We start from the raw sequence: 27,585 nt of genomic DNA, 5'->3' as shown, positions 1-27,585 counted from the left end.
ATTCCTAGCTGCTCTCTGGGGCTGTATGCTTCATCGGCGTCTGTGCAACTCTTGAGAGATAGGATGGTAGACGGGTAGCCTCCGACCCCCCCTCCCCGGGCCGGGCCCCGGCTCTGCTACAAAAAGCCATTCTCTGTGTGGCCTCAGGCAAGGCACTTGACTTCTCTGAGTCCCTGTTTCCTCATCTGCAGAGTGGGGCTCATGAAGGGTGGCCCTCACGGGCTTATTATGAGGCTACAACAGGTTCATGGATGCAGAAGCCGGAGCAGGGGGCCCTGCCCACTGCAGCGGTCAAACGCACTCAATACACGTTAGCCCCGTTACTACTATTAATTAGGCATGAATCATCTTTCTACATGAAGGATGACCTGCTGGCCTCCAGGGAATGAGTCAAATCTCTAGAGCTGGAACGTAGCAAGAGACAGCAGCCAGGCTGGGCTGGAGGAGGAGGACGGTGAGGAGAAGGGGGAGGGCCGAGGCAGACTAGACAATGACTTTGTTACAAAAAAAAAATCGGGCTATGTTCAGGAGAAGGCAGATGCATGAGAATAGGTTTATCAAGGTGGTTTTCAGTGCCACCGTAATTTAAAATAAATAAGTCAATTTAATGTTTATAGAGTGAGTTATGCCTTATTAGGGACATGGTGAGTGGAGGAAAGTTGGCCAAGGCGAAATTTGAGAAATTGGCCCCGGCCGCGGGAGTAATTACGGCCACGCGCTAGTGTGTAGTCCTGCCCAATGATATTTTCATTCTGTCTAATTTATTAGTTTATTAGCTTTATGGTGAATATAGAAAGTTATACCACAACACGGGTCTAATTTGATCAGAGCCAAATTTTCATGTCTTCCCGAGATGGCTGTAATAAGGCAAGAGACCCCTGCTTCAGAGCCGCTTCCAAGTTTTCCAGAAAGACTCAGGGCAGAGTTCCAGGGCTCTGGGTACTAGGGACGCAAAGCAGGAAGCAACAGAAGGCAGGGGTCCACACAGAGCGCAGACTGTCGGGTCTTAAATGCCGGCACCTCTGCTTTCTAGTCACGTGACCTCAAGTGCTGGGCCCTTGTAGGTGTCAGTGTTCCCACCTGTGAAATGGGAGCAATAATGATTCCTCCCCCCAGTAGTAATTGAGAGCCCTGTGTAAGCAGGGCCTGGGTGGGGTTGGTCACCACTATCTTCCTAGGGCCCAGGGCCATGCCTGGCTCATCTCAGGCGTTCAGTAAAGGTTGCTGGGTGAACGTGGCAGAGGCCAACACCCATGTAAGGTGCTTAGCCCATAATCATCACCCCGCTTCTACTCCCTGTGTCTTGTGCCAGCTCTAAGAGCTTTACGAAGTCATCTAAGCCTTGGGAGCATTCTACAAGGTAGGTCCTGTTATTATCATCAGTCCCAGTTTAAAGAGGGGGAAGCTCAGCCCCCGCCTAGGGTCCCACAGCCAGTGTGGCAGAGCGGGGAATCGGACGCCAGGAACCTAGTGCTAGGGTGACCCTATCATGGCATCTCCTGTCTTAGGGGTTCCTTATGTTTTGGCTTGATTATTCCCGATAAAGATCCAGGTCCACGACACCCTGAGGGGGTTGAACTCGAACCCTTTCATTTGGAGACCAAATCCCGTATGATCTGGCCACCTCTTCCCTCTCCAGATGCAATGCCTTCTCTTTCCTCTCCCCTACCAGCCTCCTCCTCCCCAGACCCCTGCCCCCCTTCTCTACCCAGGCAGTCTTCGCACCGGCCCCACACAGCACCCAGTGGGTCCGCTCAGTTCAACAAATGCCTTTGAGTGGCCCAGCCTACCAGGCCAGCCCAGGATGGGGCACGGGGGCGGTGGGGGGGTTAGCAGGGCTTCTTCCTCGCAAGGAGCCCATGCCAAGTTCCTGAGCACCTGCTGTGCACCAGGCACTGAAGAGGGACCTGGAGGTATAGAAAAGAGGAGGTGGATGGTCCCTGCATCTTACTGACGGTCAAAGGGTCTTCCCACATGTGGTTAAGGATCCCAAGGTGGGAAGACTCTCCTGGACGCTGAAATCACAAGAGTCCCAAGCAGAGATGGGAGGAGGGGCAGGCTCGGGAAGGAAGAGGTGGTCACAGAAGTCCAGGCTGGCACGATGCCACGGCTGTCAGGGGGCCACAAGCCCAGGCATGTGGGCACTTCCAGAAGCTTCAAGAGCCAAAGACATGGGTTCTTCCCTGGAGCTTCCGTAAGGAACTCAGCCCTCCTGACCCCTGATCTTAGCTCAGTGAGACCCACATCAGACTTCCGACCTCCAGAATTGTAACATCCTGCATTTGTGGCATTTGAAGCCCCTGGGCTTATGGTGATTTGTGGCAGAGACGGGAAGACAGGAATACAGCCGCCGCAGGGGTGGAGTTCGCCGCTACTGTGCTAGAACCTGACCGAGCGAGATCGTACTTCCTCCCCCCGCGGCCACCCTCCCCGGGGCAAGCAGGCGCTCTCACCCCATTCTACAGATCCAGTTATTCATTTCTTTAACAAGGATTGATTGATTGCCCGGCAACCTTCCAGGTGCTGGGGATGGAACGGGTGAGCAGGAGAGGAGAGGAACTGTGATTTCTAGAGGGCAAGGGAGACCATAAACAAGCAAACTTGTAAGTATGTATCATATAACACGAGGAAGTTACCTAGATATATTCTAGGGGAAAAAGGCAGAATAAAGATAGTGATGGGATGCTGTGTCAGACAAAGTAGTCAGGGAAGGCCTCCCTCCAGAGGTGACGCCTGAGCAGAGGCTCGGAGCAAACGGAGGAGGAAGCCATGTAGACATCTGGAGCATTCCAGGCAAAGAAACGGATCGCAGAGAGGCGAGGCCCTTGCTCGCCTGGGTTTGAAGAGCAGGGAGGGCCTGTTGAGATAGGCAGAGTTCTCAGGGCAGATTCCCAGGGGCAGACACACGTGAGTTTGTTCTGAAAGTATTAGTGGGGGGTGGGGGGTAGACAGGCCACGGTGGTGGGTGCCACTTCTGCAAAGTCAGGTGGCAGAGAAGCATGGTGGGTGCTTTAAGAAATAGAGTCACCCTTCTGGCTGGACCAAGGGTAGGAACACGAAAGATATGGAGCATCTAGACTTTTATTCCTTGCTGGCGGGGCTTGGAAAGGGTTAAAGTACTTGGGAAACAGGCAGTGCTGGAGGCTGAACTGGGTCCCTCCAAAGACATGTTGACATCCTCGCTCTCGGTACCTGTGAATGAGACATTACTTGGAAGTAGGATATTTTGTAGATAGAAGCAAGGTACGATGAGGTCATACTGGATGAGGGTGAGCCCGAATCTGACGTCTGGTGTCCCTTATTGGAGGGAAATTGGATCAGACAGGCACAGAGCCAGAGGGAGGCTGCCGTGTGAGGACAGAGGCAGAGAAGGGAGGGATGCACGCGTGAGCCAAGGACTGCCGGCCACCACCAGATGCCGGGAAGAGGTGAGGGAGGATACTTCCCTAGAGCTTTCAGAGGGAGCATGGCTCTGCTGACACCTTAGTTTCATACTTCGAGGCTCCAGAACTATGAAAGAATACCGCCCTAGCAAATTAGTACAGGCGGCCTCCACCGACGTTGAACATCCCACCCCCCCGCCACGCTCCTGCATCTTCTCTCCAAGGGATGCATCCGAGAGAATTGAACTCTCACGTTCAAAGCACCTTTACTTGTCATTGCTCAAAACTAGAAGCAGCAACCCCGACGTCCCTGCACAGGAGAACAGACAAATAGCCTGTAATTGAGCTCCACAACGGAGTAGTTCACAGCGATGAGAAAGGATTATCCACCGAGTCAGGTCACCACGCGGACACATCTCCCAGACGTCATGCCGAGGCAAGGAAGCCGGCCGCGCAGTGGGCAATTCCGCTTACGTGCAAAGCAAGCCCGGGAGAAACTAGTCTGAGTTGATTCAGAAGTTAGAACCGTGTTCCCTCTTGGTGGAAGGACACCCTGTGGGATGCTGGGAATGTCTTACATCCCACTCCGAGTGGCGGGCGGACACCGGGGTGGGTGTGTGGTTCCCGGAGCTGGAAGCCTCTGCATTAAGCACTGTACTGTGTGTATTTCTTCGTGTAAAAGGGAGATACGTAGATGGGGACCGCCCCCCCAGGGCAGAGCCTCAGAAGCTTGACAGAGGCCCCTGGAGTTGGTTCTGTTGGCCTCCAAGAGGCTGCGGATGGAGGGTTGCTGAGCCGGGGGTGAGGCGCAGGTAGCCATGGGCAGGACTGGGGACACCGAGTGGCATCCAAAGAGCATCAGCCAGAGCAGCTAGCAGGGCCTCCACGTGCCCCTCCCCACCCTGGCTCTCAGGCTGGCATCACAGCCCCGGCAGGTGGGGGAGAAACAGAGCAGGGAGAGCTCACGGAGCAGAGACACAGCCCAGGTGCGCTCTCTCCCGGGCCAGCCTCTCCTTATCAGCCCTCTGCTGGGCCCTGCTCTGGGCTCATGAGCTTCGGGCTCCCCCCACCCCGGGGCACCCTGGTGAGTACCGTCAGACCTCAGCAGCTGCATGTGGGCTGCTCTGGGGCCCAGCCCTCATCACCCGCCCCCTCCATGGCATCTTGCAGAGGCAAAACAGGCTTCGCCACTGGCTGGAGGCAGGGGATGGAACGCCCACCCCCCCACCCCGGGGTAGGACGGGACTGTCATGGAAGCGTGACGCCAGGGCTCAGGGAGACCAAGTGATCGGCCCCACAGCCCCACGACCCGCAGCTCTGAAGGGGCAGCTCTGTGCTCCCCCTTCTGGTCTGCTTAACCCCTGAGCCTGGCCCCTTCCTCCAGATTCCCCGGATGCTTCACTCATGCAACACACAAACAGGTGAATGAACTCACAGGCCAGTGGCAGAAGCGGTGGTGTGGTCTAGTGGGGAAGGACACATACCCTGGCTGTCAGCTGCCTGGGTTCAAATCCTGGCTCTGCCCCTTGCCTCGTACTTAAACTGGGCCAAAACGTTTAAGCTATTGACCCCTCAGTGAACCTATCTGTGAAATGGGACAAGTAGTGACATTTTCTCCATGGCTGTGAGTTTTTACAAGTGAAGTACTTGTGCTTGGCACATAGGAAGCCCCAGACAAGTGCTGATATCGTTTTTATATGATATAATTCGTGTCGTGGCTACAAAGATGAAAGCAACAAAAGTCACATTTCTCCTTGGAAGCCCTTCGAGGACGCCAGACCCACCGACAGAGTCTTTGTGGGCGTCTCCTCTCTTTCTCAATGACCCACGATGGGGAGAAGCTGGGGGTGGGGGCGGGGTTCAGTGAGGGGGCGCCTGGCAGCTCAGGGGTCATAGTGGAGAGAGGGGCCCTGACGCAGAGCCCAGACAGAGCCTAGCCACAGCTTCTCCAATGAGGCAGTGTGAATGAGAGGAATCGTGGCTACCAGGCACTGAGTGGGATCCTGAGCCCCTCAGCCTGAGCTCCAGCCATTCGGCGCTGCCCAACCCAGCCTGATGCCTGCTGAAAATTCTGGGTGTGTCCTGCCGGGGACTTGGGTATGGATTCGGGCTCTGTTGTGTCCATAGATCTCAGAGAGTGGTCTGGGCCATCCCTCTGCCTTCCCACCGCACTCATGTCAAGCCAGAAAAGGGGACTCCTGCTTCTTGTCTGAATCTCCAGAGGAGGGCCCCAGGGGAAGGTGGAAGTGGGGTTCTGGGGCTGTGGGCAAGGCATGGAGTGGTCAAGTAGAGGAGGCAATCAGGGCCAGCTCCCCCCAGACAGAGAGAAGCACCAAGGTGAGGTTCCTGGTATTGGGTCTCTGACCCCTCAGGGAAAAGCTTACTAAGCATGTTACTCTCCCGCACCCCGCTGCCCCAGACCCGGGCGGCCCTCATACAGGGGCTCTGCAGCCCCGGCGTATGGGCAGCCTGGGCATGGGAAGACCCCACCTGCATGCCTCGGACCTGTCACCCATCCCTGGGCTGCACACACTGTACCGTCATGGTCTCTGTACATGTCTGCCTGGGCCTCAGTCTCCTCAGCTGTAAAGTGGGGCATGGGGCATGCCCTGCCTCACGGGGTGCGGCGAGGCTCGCATGAGATCATCCGTGTAAAATAATCAAACCCACGAAAGTGCCCCATAGCACTCTGGGGGAGGGGTCTGGCTTTTTCTGCCATCGTGTCTCCCTGCTCTGCTTAAGCTGGTGACCGGCCCATCAGAGGCGCTCAGAAATGTGGGCTGAATGAACAGATAAAGACAATGTGCAACGACTCCTTTCCCCACTTGCTCCCGGAACATTCCAGGCCAGACCAGGAGCAGGAGTGTACCCAGGAGGGGTACCTGGGGGCGGAGCTGGGCAAGGGGCCCCCCAAAGAGCAGAAGGAGAAGCTGAATCCTTCCCTTATTCCTTGTTTCCCTCAGCATTTCCTCCACGCTGAGCTCAGCAAAGCCTGGTGCGGACACCGTCCCTGCCTCCAGGAGCGACGCTCTAGTGGTCAGACCGCGGAAGGTGATGAGAAAGGCTCCTGAGGTCACGGGAGCAGAGAGTCCCTGCTGGAGCAAGGGGAGAAGCTCTCCCAGGAGCAATGACCTTTCCCCTCCATCAGTATTAGTATAGTTGACCTTGTTGTTTTGCACAATGGGGTCAACTTGTCTCATACAGAATACACACTACACATCCGTACACTGAGAGGAGCCCCCGTGGCCCACTCAGCTCTTACTTATCACCACCATGGGCTGGACTCTGGGTTAGGCACTTTGAAGATCAGAGGTCCTAGAACTATCCCCCCGCCACCCCGCCCGTGGGGAGGCTCCAAGTCCTGCCCAACATCACCATGAATAGCATCCGGTAGAAGCATCTGGTAGTGGCCCATCTGCCTGCACCACAGCCAAGGGTGATGGGGGTCCCATGTCCCCATACTCCAAGCCTGCTGGAACATTTGCAGAACAGTGGCTGAGAGCCCAGTGTCCTGCCTCTCACCTCTCACCTGGCTCGGCCACGTACCAGCTGTGTGACCTTGGGCAAGTCACTTCACCTCTCTGAACTTCATCCTTTCACCTCCCAATGAGGATAGTGACAGCACCTCCACACTGAGGATTTGCAAGTCAATGGGTGTGCAGTGCTCACAGCAGTAAGAGCTTAAAGAACACTGGCCTTCGCTGTACTGTTAGACCTCAGATCTTAGGGCTCTGGCTGTATCATCACTCTCGTGGGGGAAGCCAAGGTCCAGGGAAGTTAAATTAAGCACTCGAAAGCCCCTGGCAGGGTTGGCGAGTGAGGGGAGAGTTACGACTGGCTTTAGTCCCATGGTCCCCACAAAATACTCAACATGCCCAGGAACATTAACTTAACACGGGAAGGGAAAAAGAACGACACAACCAAACAAATGCCCTGTCAAGGAAGGAAATACGTAATCAATTAACCGAGCCTCCCCAAGCCTCTCCAAATAATAATTAGGAGTGTCAGCCCGGCTCACAAGGAAATTGCCATTGCAAGGGCTTGCCGCTCGCCTGAGAATCCACACACGAGAACACAGAACCCATCGGGTGCCGAAGCGGGTTCCTGGCACGTCTCAGAACTCTGGGCTTCTGTCTCCCTGGTCCCAGCCCTGGCTGTGCACAGAGCCCCGTCACCCTGGGGACTGGGTCCACCACCTCTTCCTGTCGATAGTACACCAGGGGGAAGGCAGATAGGGATAGAGCTGGGAGGGATGCCCAGCGCCGAGTGCTCTCTCCCATTTATGCACTGGAAAAAGGACAGTGAGGCTCAGAGAAGCTGAGTCACTGGCCAAGTCACACTGCAGCTTCCCTGCGGAATCAGGACTAGGCCCCTGGGCCCTGGTCTCAATGCCAGGCTGTGGTTTAATAACCTGACCCTCTGGCCAGGAGTTCACGTATCTGTATAAGAAGTATTTATTGGCTGCTGACTATGGAGCTGCCTGGTACCGACCCGACACCGCAGGAGCAGAGGTGAGCTAGAGGGACCAAGCTCTCAGCCTCAGGGTCGCATTAGGGACACAAAAGGGAAAACACATACTCAGATACATAAATGGGAGCATCACACCGGGCAGTAGTCCATGCCATGAAAAGCAAGGAGCAAACAAACAGGAACAAAGGGATAAGGGACTGGGTTGGGGGGACCCCTTCAGATGGGGGATCAGGGAGACATCTCTGCAGAGCGGACGTCTGATCTGGGACCTGGGATGGGAAGAGTGTACCTGGCAGAGGAGAAGCACGAGCAAATGTCCTGAGGCGGGAACAAGCTTGGCCACAAGGCTGAGGTGCCCAGAGGATGGCCAGGGAGCAAGAGGGGTGGGTGATGGGGCTGGTCACGTGGTGGGAATCATCTGCGATCTTGCAGCCCTGAAGCTACCAGAAGCCGGGATTCTCTCCCACGTGAGCTGGGAAGGCTTTGTAGGGCTTCGAGCAGCAGGTGCCATGATCTGAAAGCTCCCTCTGGCTGCTGGGTATAGAAGGCACCTGGGCAGCGAGGGACCCAGATGCTCAGAGAAAGGACTCAAGCTTTTGGGAGCTGGAAGGAAGCAGCTAGCCCTTGACTGGACACCAGGAAGCCTGGGCCTGGCTCCTCCACTGCTCCTGGACTGTGTGACCTTTAGCAAATCACTCAACTTCTCTGGTTGTCTCTTTGCTTTACCTAAAACAGGAAAGACCTCCCTGCCCCGCAGCCTCACGTGGTGCTACTTCATCATCTCGGCTGCGGTTGGTGTTACTTGCAGGTGGGGGTGACAGGTGCCTATTTCGTACAAAAGGCGGACGGCCCCCGCTGTCTTCTCATTTATCTCTCTCCATGGCAAGTGTCAGGTGACCCCTTCTCCCTGACAGAGGTTTTAGCTCTGCAACCACCCAGTGATCCAGCGGGGCACTGCTCTTCCGTTCACTCACTCTCTCCCTCCCCCACTCCCTCATTCATTCATTCATTCATTCATTCGTTCGTTCGTTCGTTCATTCCATCCTCCATGCATTCGGTCACCCGCCATCGCCGCGCTCTTATGCGCGCTCAGCAGTGCGCTCACGTCTCCTCGCCTGACTTTTCCAGGACCCTTAGGCTCACCAGACCTTCCATTCACCATCAATCCCACCCAATCCTCACCTCCTGAAACAAAATTACCTTCCGAGGCAGAGAAGATTCTCCCAGAACCTGGGAACTTTATTAGGCTGCGATAATATATTAAAGAGGAGGTCTGAATCACCCAGAGCAAATTCTAATGTGAAGAAATACCACGGCGACAAATACTTTGTTCTGAACCGTTTACTAAATTAAGTCTTTCCTGGACATTTTTAGTCTTCAATTTTTTTTAATACTAGCAATAAAGTAGTTGCATAATTAGTAATAAAGCTGACAGCCCAGTTACTGATTTTTTACTTAAAAGGAAAAGGATGTGTGTGTGCGTGCGTGTGTGCAGATAATTTCTAACGGCTCTGGTTTTCTGACCGCAGATACATAAATGATTTGCCATCTCAGCAACTCTATCCCATGGGCTGGGGGTTGGGGGAAGCTGCACTGAGCTCCATGGAGTGGAAACTCTTCTCCAGGAGTCAGAAGATGAGTTTGGTTCCACAGCTGACTTGCTGTGTGACCTTAGGCAAGTCACCCACCATCTCTGGGCCTTGGTTTTCTCATCCGGAGCATGAAGGGGTTGGTCTGCGTGATGCCTGAAGGCGACTGGCAGATCTGTCCCAAGTCTGCGGGGAGACAGTGACTTTAAACGGCGTCTCTGTGTTGGTGGCTCCTATCCTTGTGCCTGTTGACAAACCTGTCCCTCGCCCTGTGTGTCCATCGACCTACTTGCCATCTTTGCTCAGGTGTCTCACAGACACATCTCACCTGGCCCAGACAGAACTCGGGAAATCTGCACCCGTCCCCAGCCCTCGCTGGCCCTCACTGATCTCCTGGTCTCAGGAAGGAGCCCCTCCACCTAAGTGCTCTGGCCACAGCCCTGGAGGCCATGGTCAACTCCTCTCCCTCTGATGGCCTCCACCTCCAGTCCATCAGTGAGTCCTGCCAGCTCTGCCTCCAGACCCTTCTCCCATCCCAGCCCCTCTGGCCTGGCCAGCACACCCCATCACCTCCTCAGCTCCCCGCTGACAGGTGCTTCCTGCCTCTGTCCCCACATCATCCCCAGTAGCTGAGGACGATCTTCTCACAACCCCAAAACAGAAACAGGGTCAACCTCAGTGACCCCTCATCACTTCCAGAATAATAGTCAAACTCCCTCTAATGACCCACAATGTTCTACAGCGGTGGTTCTCAAACTTGCCTGCCTATGGGAATCACCTTGGGGAGCTTTGCAAAATTGATGCCTGTGTCCCCACCCTCTTGTCCACGAGGTTCCGATGTAACCGTTGGGGCTTGGCCTGGCGTCAGGAGTGTGCGAAGCTCCCCCGGGTGTTTGTAATGGGGCCTGTGGTCCATTGCACTGGAGGCAGCTTCGGGAGATGACTGGAAACACAGGATCGCGGGCTTCCCCGCCCCCACCCACTGAATTTGAGCAAACAGTGTCTGTGTGCAGTCACGTTCAGGGGGCCTGCTCCCACCTCACCTCTCCCCCCACACTCCTTGCAGGACTCATCAGTTCCCAACCCCTCGGCTTCTCTCTGTTCTTCATTGACACATCAAGCTGGCCCCTAGCTCAGGCCCTTGCTCTCCTCCTCTGCCAGAATGTTCATTCCCTGGCCTCTGCATGGTGGCTTTCTCCTCCAGAACCCAGAGAGACCCCTCCCCCGGCCTCTCCCTGGGTTGCAGACATAGCCCGGGGAATGTTGGCTCCATGGGCACAGGGACCCTACCTTCCTTGTTCACCTCTGTTTCCTGATGTCCACAGTTAGTACAGAAACACTTTTAAGTGGCAGATGAATCATTAGGGCCAGCCCTAGCTGAGGCCATTGAAACGTGTCACAGTGCACGAGACACAGCCTTGTCCTCTTCTACGTCCCAAGGCGTGGTCTGACATGAGTTTGCAGTTCCTTGTGGTCGATGGTGGGTGAAGACACTGTCTCTGGGAGGCCCTTGGTAAAAGGCACCTTGTTCTCCAGAGGAGGGGAGGGTTACCCCAGAGGCCCCCATTCCATCGGCAAGGGGCTGAGCTCCGTTCACTGGGGAAACCCCAGGGGAGGAAATTTCTGTGTGAGGGGGAAGCTCTCCCAGCTCTTGGGCTCTTCCCGTCTCTGGGCTGAGCTTAACCCCCATAAACAGGGTCTGAGATCTCCACTCTATAGGTTTGTCGTTAGGGTTTAAGCAAATGATGGATGGAAAACAGTTTTGCTGACCGTTTGAAATAGTAATTCCCCATTTGGATAACCTGTCAGATCATTAATTTAGCTAATCTCTAGTCACGTTCTGTGTTGGGTACTGGTGCCCTAGAGATGTAGAAAAGAAGGTCCCCCATGCTTAAGGGACAAGACCCATCGTTGGTGATGGAGTCGGTGGGGGGGGGGGAGGGCACAGGCAGGGAACTCCCCCCCCCCCCTAGTTGCAATACCCCAGTGCATCACCAGAGGGCAGCAGACAGCTTTGCAAGCACTTCCCTCCCCAGGGGGAAGACCGGTGGCCTCCTCTGGGTGGCGGGGTGGGGGTGGCACACAGAGAATGGGGGTGGCACACAGAGAATGGGGATGGTGGCGGGGGGGGAGAAGGCTGCTCAGTGCGAGCTGCCAACTCAACAGAGCACATCTCTGTCCCCTGCATCAAAGCTGTCCACTACCCCAAGACCCAACCATGGAAAAGTTGACCCCTCAGCCTGCCCGTGTGGCCAGCGTGGAATGAGGCCCACTTGAAGCTCCAGAGGCCTCTGGGCCTTGGAATCTGGGGTCCCTGCTGCCGGGGAGATTCTGAGGCCATTGTGGGACTCCATCCCAAGGGATGTAGGGTATATGCAGGGGGAAGGGAAGCGAGGCATCGTGCATGTGTGTTTGCTGTGTACCTGTGTGTGTGTATGTGTGTGTGTTTGCGTGCACAGAACGGGAGGACGAAACCCCCACACGGGAAGCACAAGACCAGAAGGGGAAAGAAAGAAGAGAAGAAGGTCGTGCTAAGAGGGAAACCATGGAAGCAGAAGGCGACTGAAGTCAGGGAACAGAGGAGAAGAGCACAGACGTTGACGGGTGGGAAGTGAGGCCCCGGGGAGGCGCGAGCTCAGGACCCGTCTGTGGAGAGCGGGCCCTGCTGGTCTGGGCTTCCTGGGGCCTGGGTGGGGGCAGTGGTGGCGGCATCTGTGTGAGTGGACAATGACCCCTGGCATGGGAAGAGCACAAGTATGGTGCCCGGCGTGCTCCTGGGGCCAGCTGGGTGACTCTGTGGAGGGAGGTGGCTGGGGTGGGGGGACAGGTAGGGGTGGGGGGCAGGGGGTATGTCCCACTCAGGGCAGTGGAAACACATCAGCCAGTCAAGTGGATTGATGCCGCCAGCTGAGGAGCCGGGGCGGCTCCTGGAATCCCAGCTCTGGAGCTGGGGTTGGGCACTGCTCGGTCTCCTTGGCCAGGGCGTCCAGGGGCCAAAACTGCCAGGTAGTTGCTAGTTTTTACGGGGAGAGTGACCCTGACAGCTTCCTACCCAGAGGCACCAAGAATCTCGGGCCAGATCGACTGTGAGCAGGTGTGTGTGTGTGCACACGCGCATCCGTCATGTGTGTGTGTGTGTGTCTGTGTGCACGCGCGCATCCGTTGTGTCTGTGTGTCTGTGTGCACGCGCACATCCATCAAGCGTGTGTGTGTGCGTCTGTGTGCACACGCGCATCCGTCATGTGTGTGTGTGTCTGTGTGCACGCGTGCATCCGTTGTGTCTGTGTGTCTGTGTGCACGCGCACATCCATCATGCGTGTGTGTGTGCGTCTGTGTGCACACGCGCATCCGTCATGTGTGTGTGTCTGTGTGCACGCGTGCATCCGTTGTGTCTGTGTGTCTGTGTGCACGCGCACATCCATCATGCGTGTGTGTGTGTCTGTGTGCACACGTGCATCCGTCATGTGTGTGTGTGTCTGTGTGTGTGTCTGTGTGCACGCACACATCTGTCGTGCGTGTGCTGGGATGGACACACAAGGTTGCATGCCCTTACTAAGTTACGAGTCTCCAGTGCTTGGCCCTGGGCCTGGAATGGGTGGTCACTCAGTGACTGTTGAACGAGCCTGCTCCCAGTGGCCCAGAGACTCAACCTGGCTTGGTGTGTGAACCCAGGCTTCACCATGGGTATGCTGTGTGACCTCGGACCAGTGACCGCACCTCTCTGTTCTGTGTCATCATCTATACAACAGGATCCCATGAATCTGAGATGTGTACTCCATGGGATGGTTGTGAGGGTGAAACCAGATGATGGGTTGGAAAAAGTTCTGCTGACTGTCTGACGTGGTAATTCCACATTCGGATAACCTGTCAGTCAACTGATTCCACAAACCGTTACTGAGGCCCTGGGCTTCCATCTGAGGCCCTGGGCCAGGCACTGAGGACCTAGAGGTGAAGGAGGGAAGGTCCCCACCCTGAGAGGTGGGCGCAGGGCCTGACACAGGCGGGCCCAGTAACTCCTCCTTCTCTGACTGCGGCTCTGGGGGCAGAGGCCTGGGGTTGGGCCCGGGGGACTCTGCCTCAGAGAGCCACTCCACCTCTGGGGAAAATGCCAGGGGGCTGGAGGAGGAGCCCCTTTCTCCCGGGCCCCCTTATTCCCTAGTCAAGGCCTCATTTTCTGAGAGGCTCAGCACAGGGCCACGCGCACACCAGCTGTTCTCATTCCACCACTAACTGTGCCAGCGAGGCTGGGGGGTGGGGGGGTGACCTAGGCTCGGGGACTGGTAGGTGCCTGTGAGGTCACTCTGGACTGGGAGGTCACTGGCTGGTCAACTCTTTCGTCATCTTAACCCAAGTGAGTCTGGGCTCAGGGGCCTTAGGACAATCGTCTGTTGGCCGCCAGCTGCCAGCAGCAACTAGAATTATTTGTGTCTTCCAGGTTCCCCCTGAATTCTTTGGGCCCTGTCCGCATATCACAGCAGGTGGAAGGTGAAGCGTGGAGCGGGTGCTGCCAGCAACTCTCTCTAGAGGACTTTTTAAAAGACTGATTCCCCAGGCCCCGCTCCAGGCCCCTTGAATCAAAGTCCATCTTGGTGGACCCAGGAACTGATGTTTTTAAGCCACTGCCAGGGTGATCCTAATGCGGGTGGTCCCGGGAGGGGCTGGCAGGGGAGCCCCCGCCCAAGGCGCCTTGCTGCTCAGGCTCTGAGAGCCGAGCTCCCCGGCTGGACATTCCCCTAGTGGCCGGGAGGAGAACTGCAGCCCTCGCTCCTAAAAGCATCCCTGGTTTTGCGATGGCGACCTGCTCCCACTTGCGGTGTTCAGTTCAGATGGGACTAAGAGGCATAATCTGTCCTGAATAAACTGCAGAAAAGGGCTCAAGGTTGTCCTTATAATGTCACTCTGGCTCTCTCGCATTCCCTGAGGCTTACTGGGTGCGAGAGAGGAGGGGGTTTCCAGTGGGTCAAGGACTGGGCGTAACCTAGCACGGGCTCAGCACACACACGGTACTCACCGTGTGTGTGCCGAGCGGTCAGATGAGGGAACACATGAACGGCCACGTCTGTGCAAGCAGCAGGTGCTGTGTATATTTCGGAGGAAAAGGACGCACGGCTCAGGATACCGTGCAGAAGGACAAGGAAGCTATGCAATTCAGACTCAAACCAACCAGGGTCAGAGGGCACTGTTCTTTGTACCAAGACCGAAGGAGTTTACCCTGCACTTTCACAGATGAGTCTGCAGAAGCGCCAGGTGACTTTTCAGAGGGAAGCAAGTCCCTCTGCTCTTTGGATGAAACAGTGAATGTGTCTATTTAAAAAGGGCACACAAGGGAGCCTGGGTGGCTCAGACGGTGAAGCATCTGACTCTTGATTTCGGCTCAGGTCGTGATCTTGCTCCTGGGATGGAGCCCCTTGTCAGGCTCCGTGCTCAGCAGGGAGTCTGCTTGAGATTCTCTCCCTCTGCCCCCCCCCAAATAAATAAATAAATCTTAAAAAAATAAAAATAAATAAAAACCAGCCCAGTAGTCCATCAAACAGATTCCAGGGAGCTTCTACTTGGCAGGTTCCGTCTGTGTGCTTCCAGGGGTCCTGTCACTGCTTCCAGCGCCTCCCTACCTCCACGCCTTTGCCCACGCAGTGCCCTCCGCCTAGAGTGTCCGCTCCCCACGCCTCCTTGTCTGAAACCTACTTATGCTTCTAGGGCCACTTCAAACGCCACCTTCTCTCTGATTTCCCGGGTCTCTCCAGCTCTGATTCATCACTGCATTATATCGGAGTCTTTCCTAGGACAGCTATCACTTTATTACTTGAATTGTTAGCTATTTATCTCCATGTTTTATCTCCCCTCTCTCTGCCTTCATTCCACAAATATTTATTGTTCCTCTCTAAATGCCAAGCAGGGTCTGGGGTTACTGAAATGAAAGAGCGAGAGCGCAGCATGGGAGGAACTTCGGGGCACACGGGGGCGGGGGAAGGAGGGCGGCTCGCAGGTCCGAGGAGGACAAGCTGGGGCTGCATCCCGACCACCTCTGGGCGCTGTGCCCCAGCTCCGTGCCTTGGAGGCAGCAAACGTTCCACATGTGCCGTCGAGCGAATATGTGAGTGGGCGCATCTCGAAATAATAAAGGAAGTGGCATTTCTTTCCACGTCCTCTTTCCTCCAGGCTCTTCCTTCATTCACTCGATTTCTCCCCCATCTCCCTCCCCTGATAAATATGAATTAGGGAGGTGTAACTGTGTACTCCTGCTCTCCACGAAGCCCCCGGGCTCCTCCCCACCCCCCCAGCTGTTCTCCACCTCCTACTGCGGGCTCTGGGGATAGCGCACGTGTTCTCGGGGCACAGAGATCAGACCCCGGAGAGAGAGCCGGCTCTCTGGCACCCCTTCGCCTCCTGGCCCCTGCCAGCCCCACACTGTGGTCGCCCCTCTCCCAGCTTACTCAGGTTTGGAAACTAAGTCCCAGGGCCGAGGAAGAGACAGACCTCCCTCCCCGTACCCAGGCTCATCTGGGGAGGGCTTTGTCTTCCCTCCCTGGCACAGCCAACCCCCCCTCCACATGGCAACCAGAGTGAGCTTTACAAGACATATCACTTCAGACCATGACCTTCAGCAGCTTCCGGGACACAGAGACTAAATGCCAGCTCGCTCCCTAAACTCTGGCCACACTGGCCCTCTGGGAGCCCCTAGATTATGTCAAGCTTTCTCACCTCAGGACCTTTGCACTTGCTGTGCCCTCTACCTGGAATGCCCTCCATACCCCACCTCTGCCAGTGGCTTCTTTTTATCCTATAGATTCCTGCTGAGATGTCACCTCCTATAAGGGAACTCGTAGTCCCCCCCCCCCCCCGCCACTCTCCCGCCGCATACTCTGTTATTCTTGTCATTCTCTGTCACGTTACCTTATTCCTTCAAACACTCATCGCCAACTGTCAATATTTTTCCTTATTCTTTTAAACATATTTTTATAGTCTGTCTCTCCTCACCCCCTACACTGCAAACCTCACAAGAGCAAGTCTGATTATGTCTTGCTCTCCATTTTATCCCCAGCACTGTCCCTGACATGTAGCGATTGCTCAATTCCTTTGTGATGAATGAAGGATGAAAACATTGGAGAAGGCGCGTGGGGGGGGGGGCAAATGCTCCCTCCTACGTTTATCCAGCAGCAGGGAGAGCCGTGGTGGGAGAACACCATAGCTTCCACCACTCACTCATCCATCCCGCAAGCATCTACATATTGTCCTCAATGTTGTGGGGGTGGGGTGGGGGTGCTGGGCTGGGGCTGGGGAGACATTGGTGAAGACATCAGACCCAGTCCTCGTCCATGGGCTTTGAGTCTAGTGGGAGAGGCAGACTTTGAACACCTAGTGTCAGGGCATGGAGGGTATGGAGGGGAAGTACCCTGGAGTATCTGACTCTGTCTGGGCAGTCATGACTGGCTTCCTGGAGGAGGCGGCGTGCAAGCTGAACCTGAATGGATGAGTAGGGCCTTGGCAAAGGGAAGTGGGCAAGGCGTGGGAGGGGCAGGAGCACACTCAACCTCTTGAGTCTAGATTTCCCTCGCTGCCAAATTAGGGCCAGTGAAGCCCACTTGGTGCTCCTCAGGACATCCTGAACACGTGGAATGGGACAAGGGATTGCAGAGGACTTTGGGACATGGATGGATACATTCTGCAGGGATTAATGAGTTTTGCCCATACAGTCTTCCCCTCTGTGGGGGTCTATCCATCTGCTCCACCTGTTCTTGGCCTGGTGGGGCAGGTGCACGGGGGCTGAGGCACAGGGGTGAGGGGGTAGGTGCGGAGGACAGTGATATGCAGGAAGCCAGCAGGTAGAACTGTCACCCATATCATGCCTCCCCACTCAGGGGGGCCCCACAGAAGCAGACCCTGCGACAAGGATTCAGGAGCCAGTGGCTAATCTGCAAAGGTGTCCCCAGAAGCTGGGAAGGGAGTGAAGAACAGTGGGGAGGGAAGAAGCCAATACAGGTGCATCACAGAGGTCATTCTGGGGGAGCCGCTCAGCCTCACTCCTGCTCGGGAGCTCGAGGGGACAGTGAACATCCGAGTAGTCCCACCCAAGGGGCAGGGGGGCTGGGAGAGCCACCCAGCATCTCCCATCGGCCAAGGCTGCTCTGGGATGCCCATCGTCTGGCACGTCCACCTCACCCCATGAGCAAGCCGAGTGGGGTTCCGGCGGCCTGAGAAGCCTGCGGAGGGGTCAGGGTGCTGAAGGTGGGTGTGGACCTCTGCCACATCGCCCTCGTCCCTACCACGATGGCTCTTTCCCATCCTTCGGGCTTTGGTCAGCCATTTGGATGGCACCCCAGCACAGCGGTCCTTCCCTGGCACCGCACCCTACTTGCCCCTCATTATACAATCGCCATTTGAATTCACACCTTTGTGGAATATGTACCGATAAATTTACTTATGTCTTGCTTTTCTTGTTTACTGTCTTCCCCTCATGAGAGTTTAATGCCAGGTCTTTCTTGTTCCCCCCTGGATCCCTCAAGACACCTTCCACCATGCCAGGCTTCTAGTAAGTGCTCAATTAAATATCCTCTAAAGGAATAAATTACTGTCAGTTCCAAGCTGGGAGTTTAGATTCTGAGGTTCATTCTATGGACATTTGATAGATGGGGCCTCTGGGGCACCGGAAGGGGCGATGACCTGCCCAAGGTCATGAACTAGGGTGCCACACCTGTATCCCCTAGGAGGTAGAAGTCCCATCACCCCACCCGACGCCCATTCCTCCGGGAACCCCTCCAGTGGGAGGAGACGCTTTGGGAGTCCCTGGGGGCTCCTTTCAGCTGCCTGAGAATTGCTCTCTGCCAATTCTTGGTGATCTCAGCCTCCTTCTCCCCCTACTTTCCCCAGCTGAAGAGGAAGCCGCTCAGACAGCTGTGGAGCTGGGACTCTCTCTAGTCGAGATGCATTAATTTGTAAATATCTTCATTTATATGTAAATGAGGAGTCCCCCGCCCCGCCACCAGCCCTAATGGGGCCCTGCAGCCTGGAGCTCGGCAGCTCTCTGTGATCCGATTAGACTCCTTCCTTCCCTTCCCCTGTGGCCTCCTCGAGGTTCCTTTGCCCTGGTGCGCTCTGCCTGGGAGACCACCACTGGAGCCCAGGCTGGGGAAGGGAAGAGCCCTGGCCGCAAGTCAGCACTGCCGTGTGACCTTGGGCGTGGCCCCTCCCATCTGGGCCTCAGTTTCCTCCGTTCATCGGTAAGATGAGCAGAGCAGCATGGTGTAGGGACAGGGGGAGGTGGCGTGGGGTGAGATGCGGTCTGTGTCATTCCAGCTCCGAACCCCAGGGCAAGTCCCTTGACCTTGCTGAACTTTGACCGTGGCTGTAAACCGGGGCTAGAGAAAACAATAACATCTGTGCGTGCAATTACAGGGTTTCTTTGTGAGGATTAGAAGAGCCAGAGGACACATAAGGGGCCTTTATGCGATCTGGAAAAAGGTGAGGGTGTTTTATGGTGGAAGAAGGGGGGGGTTTCTGGGCAAGAATAGCAAACATGCACCGCTCAGCGACCATGGCAGCCCTTTGATATGAATTAACTGGGGAACCCTCGCAAGGCTGCAGCAAGCTGCTCACTACTGTCATTCCCTTCTAGAGATCGGGCAACTCAGGCACAGAGTCCCCAAGCCTCCGTGACACTAACACAAGGGGGTGGAGGGGTCAGCATTGGAACTCAGGCCCCGGGACAGAAATCTCACTTAAATCCCACAATGACGGTGAAAAGCCGATCCGATTAAGTCTGCTTTACAGGTGAAGAAACTGACACACAGAGAGGTGGAGGCCCTCGTCCAAGGTCACTCAGTAGGAAATGGCTGAGCTGGCTCTGAACCAGGTCTTTTGGGACCGGTACGGGGGCTGGGCTCTGGGTGCTCGGCTGACCACGAGGGGTAGGGGTCAGGGCTGTGCTAGTGGTCTTGGGCTTTCTTCTTGGCTTAGGACTCCGGTGGGGGGCTGGGAATGATGCGATCGGCTGGGGTGGGGGGCACTTCTCAGAGACCACGGTAACCACGTGGGGGTGGGGTGGAGGGGGCGGGTTTCTGGGAAGCAGCGGGGGTGCTCTGAGTGCTCACTCTGCAGAACCATCTGTGGCTCCCAGGACGGTTATTTTCTTCTCTAAAATGAGTTTTTCATCTTGATTGTAACTGGCTGGTCTTAGGTGTGCTTTAATATTTTAAGGAGCCCCAAATCCTTTCTGGAAGCAGGTACAGGGGAAATCATCGACATGAATAAAGGCATCCGTGCGGCCATTTGCACGCCTCTGCCTTGTCCCTTCACACCCGCATACTCACCGGATTCTCCCAGCAATAGCTGGTTCTGAGCTCCTGGCACAAAGTCAGGACAGGAGGGGGACCCCGAAAGGTCCACCCGAGGAGCACACCCACTTTCCATCTTACAAAGTGTGCAGGGAAGGATCACCTGCCAGATTCCTTCCGCCGGGCTGGGTGAGCCCTCTGCAACCTTACCGTCCAGTTTTCTAATTTTATCCAGGGGGAAACTGAGGCCCCCAGGGCCGAGGAGCATACCCAGTCTCACCTTGTCAGTGCAAATTTCACCGTGCGCCCTCTATGTGCCAGGCCTGCAGGCCGCTGCTTTCTGCCTGGGCACCAGGCAAAGTGTTTGGCTGCGTCGTGTGGGAAAACGGACATACGTGTGTCTATGTGTGCACACGCGTGTGTGCAAGACTGTGCACGTGCAGTGCCCGTGTGGAGCCACTTTTCATGAACGCAGTGAGACTCCCCCCCCCATCTCATGGAGGGGTGGGCACCAGGGGACCAGCAGCCATCTGGCTTTGGGGGAGAGTCACTCCGTAGGGCGAGGGGCAGCCTAAAGAAGGTGTCCCACAGGAGGGCATGCTTGAGCTGGGCCCTGAAGACTGATGAGGAGCTCACCCGGTCACCGAAGGGACAGCGGCAGTCAGGCAAATGAGTGGTAAGGGTAAAATAGGGTGGGGGCCTTTTAGAGAGTACATGAGGAGGGTGTGGGGTGAGGGTGTACCCACACACAGAGAGCATGGCAGGGCATGGAATGGGGTCTGCTACCTTAGAGTCTTCTAGAAAAGGGGTAGGGGTATACACAGTAAGTATCTCCACCCTCGAGGACTCTTTCCTCCTGTCCTGCTGCCACTTCTGACCTGGGGTCCACTTGTTTGCCTTGTGGGGCAGGGACCCGTGGGGGATGGGAGAGCGTGTTCTGCTCAGAAGCCAGGCAGAACGGGCCCACATCCCAACTCTGTCCTTGCTGGTTGCAGGATGTGGGGCCCATTGCTTAGCCACTCTGGACCTCAGTGTCCCCACCCGGAAACTGGGTTTGGACAATCCACCTCGCAGGACTGCTGGAGGAGCTGGCTGGGGGGCCGATGTGGACGGTGGGCTGCATGGGGCAGAGCTGCGATTTGACCCCTCCCCGCTCTTCCTTCCAGGGGATGCCCCTCGAGGCACCAGGTTCCCCTCTGCAGCGCAGCCCCCAGCCCTGCCTTCCAAGCCCATGGAGGAGGACCCTGAGAACCCCCAAGAGCATCGCAGGGCAGATGGGAAAGGGCTGGAGACGTGGCCCCCGGCGCGACCCCTCACCTCACGGTGGACTGGTACACCAGGTCCTCTCTCTTGCGGTAGTTCTCCATGTGCGAGTAGTTGGTGGAGAACATGGCGTCAAAGGTGAAGATCTTCTGCTTGATGGTGCCGCCGTCCGTCACCTACGACAGAGCACAGAGGCAGCTACAGGGGAGCGCCCGGCCAGCCCTTCACTCCAGACAGCGCGCGCAGGCTTGGGGGACACTGGGAGATGCAGAGGCCAGGACGCCCAGCACCCTGGTACCCTGGGAGAGGCCCCTCGGGGACATGTCACCGCCATCACTAGAACCCTTCCAGGTCCTCCCCACTCTACTGATGCGTAAACTGAGGCTCTGGAGTGGAGGGACTTCCTGAGGTCCTACGCCAGGAAGGCGCAGAGCTGGCTCTTCTCCCCGGCAATCATTTCTGGTGAATTCTGTCAGGGGTAGGCCTAGAATGGCAGAGCCCAGAGCCCAGCCCTCATCTGGGGATAGGGTCGTCACAGGGGGCTCCCTGGAGGAAGCGAGGTCTAAGTTGCTTTCCGAAGGAAGAGCAGGAGGCGGCCTGGCAAAAGGGGGGAGTGCTCTATAGGCAGAGGAGACAGACCGCAAGAGCAAAGGCCCTGTGGTAGGAAAGAGCAGATGTGCTCAGGAAAGAAGATGGTATTCAGAGCGCCTGGGGCAGAAAGGAAATGGTGAGAAGCCATAAGCGCCAGATTCTGGAGGGCCTGGGAGGTGGGAGAGCTCAACTGCCCCTGAAGGCAACACGGAAGAGGTCACCTTGGATTCTATTTGCGGTGAGGCCTTTCTGGAGGCAGGGGGCCCTTGAGGAGACTGGGGAGCACCCCATCTACTGACCTGGGGATGGAGCCCCCTCTGGACAGCATGGGGGCTCACCCTCCTCTAGCTGCCCTTGGGACAGGCCAGCAGGGAGGTCATGAGGTCCCCAGCTCCCCCTAGCAGCACGGGGCAGGGCCCGGGGGGGGGGGGGGAACCTCAGGAGGTGACAATAAAGCCTGAGCTGGAAAACAAAGGCTGCTTCAGCGCCCAGCTGTTCACGGCTGATTAAAAGTCGGACCCAAGCGTCCGTGCTCCCTGCTTGCCTCCCCACGCCCCCGCTGCCTCCAGCGAATGAAAGTGTTACTCCACAAAGCAGCAAGGTATGTGTTGTCACTGTTTCAATTATTTATCTGTTTACTCGGCTGCAGTTTTCCCCACAGTTTTCCGCCCGCGTCAGCAATTCTATTATAGACCCGGAGCTTGCAGCCTCTCGCCGCTCAGCTGGGCTCCGCGCTAACAGCCCGCGACCAGGGAGGCCTCACGCCTGGGCCTGGAGATGTGGAATTAGCTCCCTGCGGCTTTGCGTGGTGGAGGCAGGGGGGCCGGCCGGGAGGGCGGTGGCCAGGGCCGGTTTTCTCCAAGGGCCTGGGCGCGGGGGGGGGGGGCGAGGGGGGGGGACACTGAAAGCTGCTTGGATCGGTAGCCTTCCTGAGAGGACGGGCCTGGGTGCAGCTGAACTTCTCCAGGCACCTCCGGACCCAAGCTGACTTGGACCACATCTGTCTGGCCTATGTGGCATTGTGGCTGGTTTAGGGGACCCAAGTTCAATGCAGTCCAAGCTAGCCTTTATTGAGCACCGGCTGTGTGCCAGGCACGGGCCCACATCAGTATGTGTCACCTCCCCCAGCCCCCACCAGGGTCTGCAAGCTCATAAGGAGTAAAAAGGCCCCTAACAGTCCAGGGGGCCCCAGGGAGCCCCACAGGCTGGGTTAGAATGGTGATAAGCTTTTCCAGGGGTGGGGGGCCAGCAGTGGGACTCCCCACCGCACGGTTTCTCCTTACCCCTCCCTAAGCTCACGCCCCTCTGACTCCTCTGGGCTTATCTTCAGCTCATACTCCTGCCTTGTTTTCCCCTGCGGGGCTGTGCGCTCTCAGCTCCCCGCCTCTTCTGCAGCCCGGCGCCTGGCTTCCTAGAGAGGGGACACCAAGACTAAGGGATGAGGGAGGAAGAGCATCAAAGCTCCTTCAAACCAGGGCCCTCAGCGGGGGGATGATTTCGCCCGCTCCCCAGGGGCCGTTTGGCAAGGAGTGGAGCCATTCTTGGTGTCACAGGCGGGCGGGACGGTGGTTTGGTTATGGGCATCTGGCGGCAGAGAGCAGGGTGCCGTAACCATCCCACGACACACCGGATGACCCCAAAGAATCACCTGGCCCCAGACGAGAAATGTGCCATCACTTTGGGAGGACCCACAGTGCCCCTGGGAAGTGGGTGCAACGGACAACAGCTTGCCCATTTTGCAGATGAAGAAACTGGGGCTTGGAGAGGAAAGGGGATGCAGCTGAGGACACATGCGGGGGCTCCTGGCGTGGCTCTGGCTCCCGTGGCAGGGCTGCCCTCTCCCCACCACAGCCAGGAGGGCTGGGGGGGCCCCCCAGGGGCTGAGGATGGAGTAGCTGCTCTCAGCGCCCCCTTCACCCCCAGGTAGCCTGCTTCTTAGTGGGAGGACACCCGGAGCCCCGCGGGAGTCTGGAGGAATGTTCTCCCCACGTCGTAAAAGTGGAAGGCGTCCTGCCCGTGTGACTTGCAGCCTTGCCTCCTTCAGGTACCGCTTTTTTATCTCCTCCTAAAATGCGGCAGCCCTTATCGTCCCAATCTCAAATTTCACTCCATTTTTTTTATTATACAAAGGAGAAAAAAATCTGTCAGTAAAACTGTCCCCTCAAATTTATTCGCCAGGACCAAGGATTTTATTACTAGGAAAATACACCTGCACCCCACACGTCCACACATACCCACACACCCCAGCTAAAGCCCTGAAGAATGATCTGAGTGGTAAATCACAGTTTCGGGCCAAGGGACCGGGGAGTTTCAAGGACGCCCCGGTTTTCCTTTGGCTTTATTTACATCTTTTTTCCTGGGGCCGCGTCTGGGGCCTCTCTGTCAGCTTAGGAGTAAATCACTCCTTCCCCGTTAAAAGCAGCCTCAGACAGCCCGAGACGGGGCTCTCCTGTGGCCCAGCCGTGATAGCCGTGCAGCGGGCTCCCGCCCTCCCTCCTCGGCCTCAGGGAGGGCTCCGAAAGGGCTGGCCTTGGAATGCACCCTCAGGTCCCAGGCCAGTGGGAGAGTGGCTATTTGCAAGGAGGTTATTGTCACTGAGAAGAGGGAGAGGGGCTATCACAGGCTGTGGGGCAGTGGGCACGGGGAGCCACACCTTCTCTTTAATTCTGGAAACACTGCCCCAGACCTAAGACCTGCAGGGACCCTTCCAGGCCCCATGGGAGAGGAAGGCCCAAATTTCAGATGCGGTGGCAGCCTGGTGGGGATGCATGGTCCACAGGACACTGAGAGACCAGAGCCGGGGAAACATGGCTGTAGCAACAGATATTTGCCAAGTGTTATCTGATGCCCACAGAGGAGCCAAGGATTCTTTTTTTGGGGGGGAGGGGTGATCACAGAAGGCTTCCCGGTGGAGGTGGTCCCCTTTAGAGAGTGCTTAGTCCCAGGCTGGTGCTCCCCGCCTCTGGGAGACTCTGGAGCAAGCAGCAGGCTGATTTCTTCCACCCCCAGTAGAATTCTTGATTCTGTTACGTTGTGCACTTCACTTCTCCAAGACTTTGTTTCCTCATCTGTAAAACGGGACCCTTCTTCTGGGTCCCTTGCCACCCTCCAGGGCTGGGGGACAGAAGAGCTCTTACTGGAAAGCCAGAGGATGCAGAATGTCGTAAATGAACGAAGGGGGCCCGCCTGGCAAGCGAGGACTGGAGCCGACCAGATGCTGTCGTGGAAAGCCAAGGCCCAAGAACGCACGGGTTCTCCCTCCCCAGAGGGGGATGAACTTGTGGGTTCATTCATTCACACAACAGATTTGTATTGAACTCATAAATAGGTCCTTAAATGCGAGCTATTCCTCGAACATAACCTCTATGAGGGCAAGGTCTTTCTCTGTCCTGTTCATTGCTCTGTCCCCACACCTGTATCTTGCAGATAAAGAAACTGAGGCCAAGAGAGAGGCAAGTGGATGCCTGGGTCACAGGGGCAGACAGTGGTGGAGATGAGCCCTCAGCACAAATGAGTTGAAAAGAGACGAGTAGGGCATTCATTGTGAGGTTGAGGGTGTGGGGCAAGCGCAGAAGCTGGGGGCTCACATGGCCCTCGACAGTCAGGTGCCAGCTCTGCCCCTTCTGGCTTAGAGCCGTGTGATCTTGGAGAGGTCTCTGCGCCCCCGCCTCCTTGTCTGCAAAACGGGAGCCCTGGCAGCACCCTGTAAAGCACTCATGCGAGGATGCGGCAACACGGTGGCATGCACGGCGCCCCCAGAGGCTCGCCTGGCAGCTGGCGACATAAACAGGGGTCGAAATAGTAGCAGCCAGCATTCCTGCGCTGCTTGCCAGGGGCCAGGCCCTGTTAGCAAACCGAACTCAGGTAATTCAATGCATATTAGCTGCTATTATTTGTTTTCCCTTGGGTCCAAAGTGCGGCGGGTGGTCAGGGCGCGCAGACTCCAGCAGAGGCAGCAGGCACATAGTAGGTGCTTGAGAATGTGTGGTCCCCCCCCACCCCCCGACAGCATCTCAGCCATGATTTCCCAGAATGATCACCCCTGGAAGGGGTGGAGGAAGCAGAGACCTGGGTTCTGTATCCCACAGGCTGGCCTCTGCACTGCTCCCCTCTCTGGGCCTCAGTTTCCCTAAGTGCCGGACGAGAAGATTTGGGGCAGGGTGACCTCTGAGGACCATTTTGACTTGGAATGCCCACATGCTCTGATTCTAGAACCGCCAGCCCCGGAGACCGCAGCTGCTTCCACTCTGGCCTTGCTCACCAGGACTCAGCAGCTGCACACAGAACCCGAGGCTGTGGACCCTTGTCCCAGGGCCCTGGCTGGCCCCCACCAGCAAATCTGGCGTTCAGCCAGGCTGATTTTCAAGCAAAGCCACCAAAGTGTGGCAAACGGACTTAGTCCAGCCAGCAGTACGGCCGGCCGGGGTTTTTCATTTGAAAAACAAATGCCTCCAACTCGACCTCCTCACCATCGTCCCTGGGTGCTATCATCCGGAAGAGAGAGAGAGAGGGAAAAAAAAAAAGAAAGGGGGAAAAATCACCTCCTCCACCCCCAACCTCCTTCTCTTTGTGTTCCACAAAACCAATTACAGGTTGGAAATAGCTGTAATAAACTTGATATCCCACTTATGGGCCAATCCCGCCGCGGCTGGAAAGTGTAATAGTGGCGGGGAGTGAAAACCGCTGGTGTATTTTGCTGGAGCTGTTTAAATTGCCTGCCTACATTATCCCGGCTCCTCTCCAGCCAGGAAGGAATTTGCTCTCCTGGAAATGGAGCAGCTGAGGTCTCTGTGGCTGGGCAGTGAGGGGGGGGTGTGGTGCAAGGAGGGTTTTAATGAACTGATTAGACGTGGGAGAGGGGACGGTGTCTGGGCTCTCGCAGTCGGGCGGCCCGGGGTTTGAATCCCAGGGCGGGAAGCTTACAGGCAGCGCCCCTGCCGTAAGTTGGGCAAGAACCATGAAGCCCTGCAGGGTTGTTGTTGGGGGGGAAGGGGGGAAGGGACATTTAATTGGACAATGCAAGTGGCCAGCACCGGCTGGAGTGCTGCGCCCAGCACGAGTCTTGGGCCTTGGCTCTGCGGGGGGCACTGTCACTGCCTGGCCTGAGCCTGTTTCCTCATCTGTAAAATGAGGGATGGGACCTGAACTTGTGCCCCAGAGTTGTTAGAAATACTCAAAGAAAGGAATATATGTGAAAGCATCTCATAGAACATGCATTTACTGCTCCGTTCCTAGTACTGTGGTAGGTGATGAGCATTCTAGAAACTTCTGCCGCGGAACCATCACCTTGAAGTCCCTTCCCGCCTCACTCAGCTTCCCATGCAAAGAGGGCAGCAGATCAACCAGCGTTCCTAATGGGCTTACTTAGATCAAGTCAGAGTAGAGCTCAGGCCATGGAGCCTGCGAGCATCCCTTTGCGGACTGAGCTCTTTCGTGAGTGGCGCGGGATTCGGGAGCCCAGCCGTGAACACAGCACGTGCGACAGGGAAGAAACGCGACCACCTCACTGACATTTCAGTGGGGGTTTTCTGACTCCTCCAGCAGAACCTGAGCTCAGGAGCCTCGGACTTCATCTTGTTCGGTGTGTTCCCCAGCTCCCAGAGCGCTGTCTAGTGCAGAGGGGACTCTCGGTCAATATTTTTATAGAAACGGACAGCGTTTTTCTAGGCGCAAAACCTGGGGCCAGGGAAGGGCTGCCACTCGCCCAGGCGGCCCAGCTGGTAGGCGGAGTGGTGGAGATTCGAACCTGGGTCTGATTCCAAGGTCCAGATACGAAGTGATCCAGACGGCAGGGTCGGATGAAGTGTTGGGCAGGGGGCATAGAAGGGAGGGGGCATCTAGGCAGAGAGAAGGGTGGGCACAGGAACAGCGCAAAAGGCCACCTGCCCACTCAGGGAGGAGGGAGAAAACGGCGGTGGGAGGAAGAGGGGCCAGAGAGGCCGTACTCCCCCCCCCCAGACCCCTGCCCACCTGCTCTCCACCTCCAGTCTGCCCTTGCAGCTCCTGGGCCTGAGAGCT

At 56.5% G+C, this 27,585-nt stretch overlaps 1 protein-coding gene across 1 annotated transcript in view; it reads right to left on the bottom strand.

The window, feature by feature from the left end:
• Positions 1–27,585, bottom strand: part of IGSF21 (immunoglobin superfamily member 21) — a 134,772-nt gene that overhangs the window by 55,532 nt on the left and 51,655 nt on the right. Inside the window, exon 3 of the mRNA XM_057305504.1 lies at positions 21,031–21,152. Within this exon, the coding sequence (XP_057161487.1) occupies positions 21,031–21,152 (122 nt within the window). The remainder of the gene's footprint in view (positions 1–21,030; positions 21,153–27,585) is intronic.

Source organism: Ursus arctos, unplaced genomic scaffold, assembly GCF_023065955.2.
Source record: "Ursus arctos isolate Adak ecotype North America unplaced genomic scaffold, UrsArc2.0 scaffold_32, whole genome shotgun sequence".
Lineage (NCBI taxonomy): Eukaryota > Metazoa > Chordata > Mammalia > Carnivora > Ursidae > Ursus > Ursus arctos.
Note: the sequence above shows the minus strand (reverse complement) of the source record. Positions and strands in the feature narration are given on the sequence as shown.